We start from the raw sequence: 4,322 nt of genomic DNA, 5'->3' as shown, positions 1-4,322 counted from the left end.
TGGGGGTGTTCAGCCTGGAGAAGAGAAGGCTGCGGGGAGAGCTGAGTGCGGCCTTTCAGTACCTAAAGGGGGCCTATAGGAAAGGTGGGGACAAGCTTTTTAGTAGGGCCAGCTGTGACAGGACAAGGGGGGATGGCTTTAAACTGAAGCAGGGTATGTTTAGACTGGATCTAAGGAAGAAATTCTTTACAATGAGGGTGGTGAAACCCTGGCAGGGGTTGCCCAGAGCGGGGGTGGAGGCCCCATCCCTGGGAACATTCCAGGCCAGGTTGGACGGGGCTGTGAGCAACCTGATGTGGTTCAAGGTGTCCCTGCTCCTGCAGGGGGGTTGGGCTGGGTGACCTCTAGGGGTCCCTTCCAACCCAAAACATTCTATGATTCTATAATATACAGTATGTACCTTGCTATATTTATTACAGAGACATCATACTGCCACCATGGAATGTAAGCGAATAGGAGAAAACAAAGTTTTTACAAATTGGCTTTATCAACACATTTATTGTTGCGATTGCTGTTGGAGATACAAGGGGTTTGAGTGTAAAACAGCATCGGCAATTTACAGAGAAGGGTTTTAACACCTCATCGAGGATGATGGGAGCTTTCCAGATTTAAATGTTTTAAAATTTCTATAAGGAATGATACTGCAGAAATCGGAGCTAGATCATATACTTTAAAAGCATTAGAACACCAAATCAAGGTTTAAGTTTCACAATATGTATTTTAAATGTTACATTTAAATGTTATTCAGAAGAACACTGTAAATAAAGTTACAAAATATAGTAATCCAAGAGTCTGAAAATCTATAGTAAAAATAAGGAGCCCGTGTCTTCATTAACAATGAATAAATATAACATTTAAATAGCTGCAACATACCAAATACTCATCTCATGCCTTAAATAAAAAAATAGATGTTTATATCTCTCTCAGTATTTTAGGAGTCATTTAGTGCTACTAAAGGCTTCTAAATTACAAAGCTGGAGGCTGACAAATATACAGGATAGAAAATGACAGCAAAGCATTCACGACACTCTCTCACAGACACGGCCTCCGCGTTCTGCCCGAGGCTGAACAGCAGCTAGTTCAGACTTTGTCATTTTGGGCAACAGCAGCAAAAAGAAGTCACTGATTTTAGAACTGAGTTGACAGTCGAGGGGAAGATAAAGGGATTGTACTCTACTATATCCCCTAAAAACCGGGATACGGTAGCGTCAATCAGAAAGAACCAGACCCTGACACCCACTCCCCCGGTGCGCAATCGTTTAGGCTGCCAGCTTTGAGACAGTGTACCATACACAAAACAGATATAGGGCAATTCTCTAATACCATGTACTAATTTTTTTTTTCCCCCCGCAAGAACCCCTCGATATGAGGTTTGTAGCTGCAATACACAGGCCACCACCTGGAGAGAGATTTCAGTCATCTTCCCGTTAGTCCTTGGGCTTCACCACGTACTCCCGAAACATGGAATACAGCACACCTACAAGACAAATACAAGCACAATTAGAAAGCTGGGTTAAATAGGAGATAATGGGTTTCAAAATCTGAACAGTAAGAGATATTCTCAGCAATAGAAATAACATTTCCTTTTCTCTTCTGCTGTATTTTTTTTTTAATAGCGGTGACGAACGCTACAAAATTCTTCATAAAGGGAGAAAGCGGATAGGAAAATACACCGTACATGAAAATGTGGATCCCCAGCCAACTGTAGTTGGCTTTGCAGCTGAAGTCAAGCTCTTCTGTTGTACCTTCTGGGAATGCAGTAGGCAAACGGTGTTTCATGGGATACACATTGGCACACATACAGAGCTGCAATGCTTAGATGTGACCGGGGATGTACAAATCAAGTACATTCAGGGACATAATTCCAGTCCTGAAAATACTACTACGCAAGCTGATGTTCCGATGCATCAAATTCAGAAACAGCAACATATTTACAAGGGAAAATACTAACATCAGATCGGGTTTTTTTTTGTCTTTGCCTCCAATTTCAACACCCACAGAACCCCACATACTTCCCACATCTAAAAGCAGTCAAAACTTCTACGCTCAAAGGTAGCGCAGTTTAATATTAAATGTATGTACTTAAACATCACGTTACTCTAGAAAGGCTGAGCATAAACATCCTCAAATACGTCAGGGACACTTCCACCCCGAGGATATTTCATGCACACCGTATTACCCACCAGGAGAAGAGATGCCAGAGGTTCTCTGTGGTTTGCCAGCGCCTCCCGTTCGTTACCTACCACACGTTATCGCTCCCACGACGAAGCCCTGGGCTGCCACGCGCATGTGAATCAGGTGAAGCGACATTTTCATGTCACCTCTGTGCTTCAGTCTGTACAGCCCGTAGCCAACCACCATGGCAAAGCCAGCCATCCCTGCAAGGCAAGGCGAGCATCCTTGTGAGTTGAGATCCAAGTCATTGAGATGGGTGAAGTGACCTAAACAAGGTATCTTGGGGAAAAAAAAAATCATGTTTTGATCTAATCCCTCTGGTTTTGTACAGATGGCAAGTCCTGGCCTGTCTACTGTTTTCACTCGAGTGGCGTCTAATTCAATGCACCAGGCAGCACAGAGAACAGTGAGGGATTTCCACCAGCGTTAAAATGCAACAGCAGCAACTCAAGTGTGTAGAACATGAGTCTGATGGGGAGCGGCTGAGGGACCTGGGGTGTTCAGCCTGGTCCCCACCCCTGGGGGGATTTAACAGCCGGGCAGAGGTAGTGCTGAGGGCCAGGGTTTGGGGGTGGGATAGCAGGGGTAGGGGAATGGTTGGGCTGGGGGAGCTTAAAGGGCTTTCTCAACCTGAACGATTCTGTGATTCTAAGGTGTCAGAGTTTCCTGGGTATTTTTCAGAAAGCACATGTGCTGCTTGCACCCTCTTTCCTGGGAGGAAGCTCACACCCAAGAACACCACTCAGCTGCAGCTGGGACACACGGTGTGTGGATGCACCCTGCCGTACCCACCGGCCTGCTGAGGTTGCTATTTTGGGCATTATCACGTTTGGTCTGTGGGACAGGACAAGTCACACGTTACTCGTCCCACGCTGTGGGGAGAGATGTCCAGCAAGGTCTGTCACAGGGCAGGAGTTCATTTTCAGTCCTTCAACAGGCTGAACGCAGCCCTGGAAGTGCCAACTCCAACCTCCGTACGCTGATGCTCTCACAGAATATGGAGCAACAATGCACAAAGTTTCCCAGTTCCATCCACTGTATTCCATATTTAGGATGGTTATTTACGTAGTTCCAAGGAAGCTGCCAAGTTTTAAGGGCTGTGTATATTTTATTGCCAAGAGCCTGGACAGCTTGTCTCCCTGAACATGAGTATTACCGATTCCACCTGGGAAGGTATAAACCCTTACTTCACCAGCACACGATCCACGTGGTAGCTTCATTAAATACCAATTAAGAGTTTTACAGCCTTCACACTAGCTTTGACACAGGCTGAAGATAAGTTCTGCCAATCTGCTTGGGAGAACCCGGACTCGCAGAGTCCGTAGTACACTTCAGCAAGCTGGAAAGCAAAGTCCTGTGACCAGAGAAACCAGTGACGGATACGTGTTGGCAAATGCTTGGAACAGTTCACCCCGAGTGACCTGACTGCTCTCTGCTTAAGGTGGCTGGAAATCAAAATGCGTCTGGTGTCAGAGGCAGTTCCCGATCAGAGGAAAGCTCTCCGGATGAACGCAACTGATCTTCTCTCTCCTCAGAGGCTTTTTTGGGGTCTCTGCAGTGACACTGAGAACTTTAACAACCTCCTCAAGCTGGGGTACCTCAAAACCTACTAAGAAAATGCATTTTAAACTATGGGATGGCAGCAGAGAAGGGTGAAAGGTTTAGCAGGTGGGCTGTATTTTAGATACTTCTGGTTTGTATTTTGTTAGCTTGAAAGTCACTCCGTAGCGATCACACAGTTCCCAGTAACCGTCCTCCGGAATGGCTGCAAAACGCACTCCTTACCAAAACCAGGATCATCTAAGCATGCTTGCTAAGCTCACCTAAACAGTTTCAGGGTTTGTTGGTTTTTGTTTTTTTTTTTTTTTTTTTTTTTGCTTGTTTGTTTTTTGTAATTGTAGCTTCTGGGTTTCTATTTAAGATAACAGACCTGACTAATTTCCCTGTTTCTTGCAGAACAAATACCACTCCCGGCAGGAGGCGTACTGCTGTCAGCACACAAAAAGCCTACGTGAGGAATTAAGGACATGGAGCTGTTGGAGCAGGGCCAGGGGAGGGCTACTAAAATGATCCGAGGGCTGGAGCCCCTCTGCTATGGGGCCAGGCTGGGAGAGTTGGGGGGTTCAGCCTGGGAGAAGAGAAGGCTG

At 45.8% G+C, this 4,322-nt stretch overlaps 1 protein-coding gene and 1 long non-coding RNA gene across 3 annotated transcripts in view; one reads left to right on the top strand and one right to left on the bottom strand.

The window, feature by feature from the left end:
• Positions 1-1,333: 1,333 nt before the first annotated feature.
• HIGD1A (HIG1 hypoxia inducible domain family member 1A) overlaps positions 1,334-4,322 on the bottom strand; it is a 4,822-nt gene continuing 1,833 nt past the window's right edge. The window contains exons 3-4 of one of the 2 annotated variants that reach the window (XM_009636946.2): positions 2,244-2,378; positions 1,334-1,477 (exon numbers count right to left, since the gene is read on the bottom strand). In XM_009636946.2, the coding sequence (XP_009635241.2) occupies positions 1,428-1,477; positions 2,244-2,378 (185 nt within the window). In that variant the 3' untranslated portion in view covers positions 1,334-1,427. Of the gene's footprint in view, positions 1,478-2,243; positions 2,379-2,799; positions 3,782-4,322 lie in introns of those variants that run through there. The other variant, XM_035892521.1, reaches the window with a different exon arrangement.
• Positions 2,314-2,939, top strand: LOC118452081. Its single transcript, XR_004841730.1, has 3 exons — positions 2,314-2,402; positions 2,507-2,626; positions 2,857-2,939. It is a non-coding gene; the product is annotated as an uncharacterized LOC118452081 (long non-coding RNA).

Source organism: Egretta garzetta, unplaced genomic scaffold, assembly GCF_000687185.1.
Source record: "Egretta garzetta isolate BGI_Z169 unplaced genomic scaffold, ASM68718v1 scaffold124, whole genome shotgun sequence".
NCBI lineage: Eukaryota > Metazoa > Chordata > Aves > Pelecaniformes > Ardeidae > Egretta > Egretta garzetta.
This window is presented reverse-complemented; position numbering and strand designations above follow the sequence as displayed.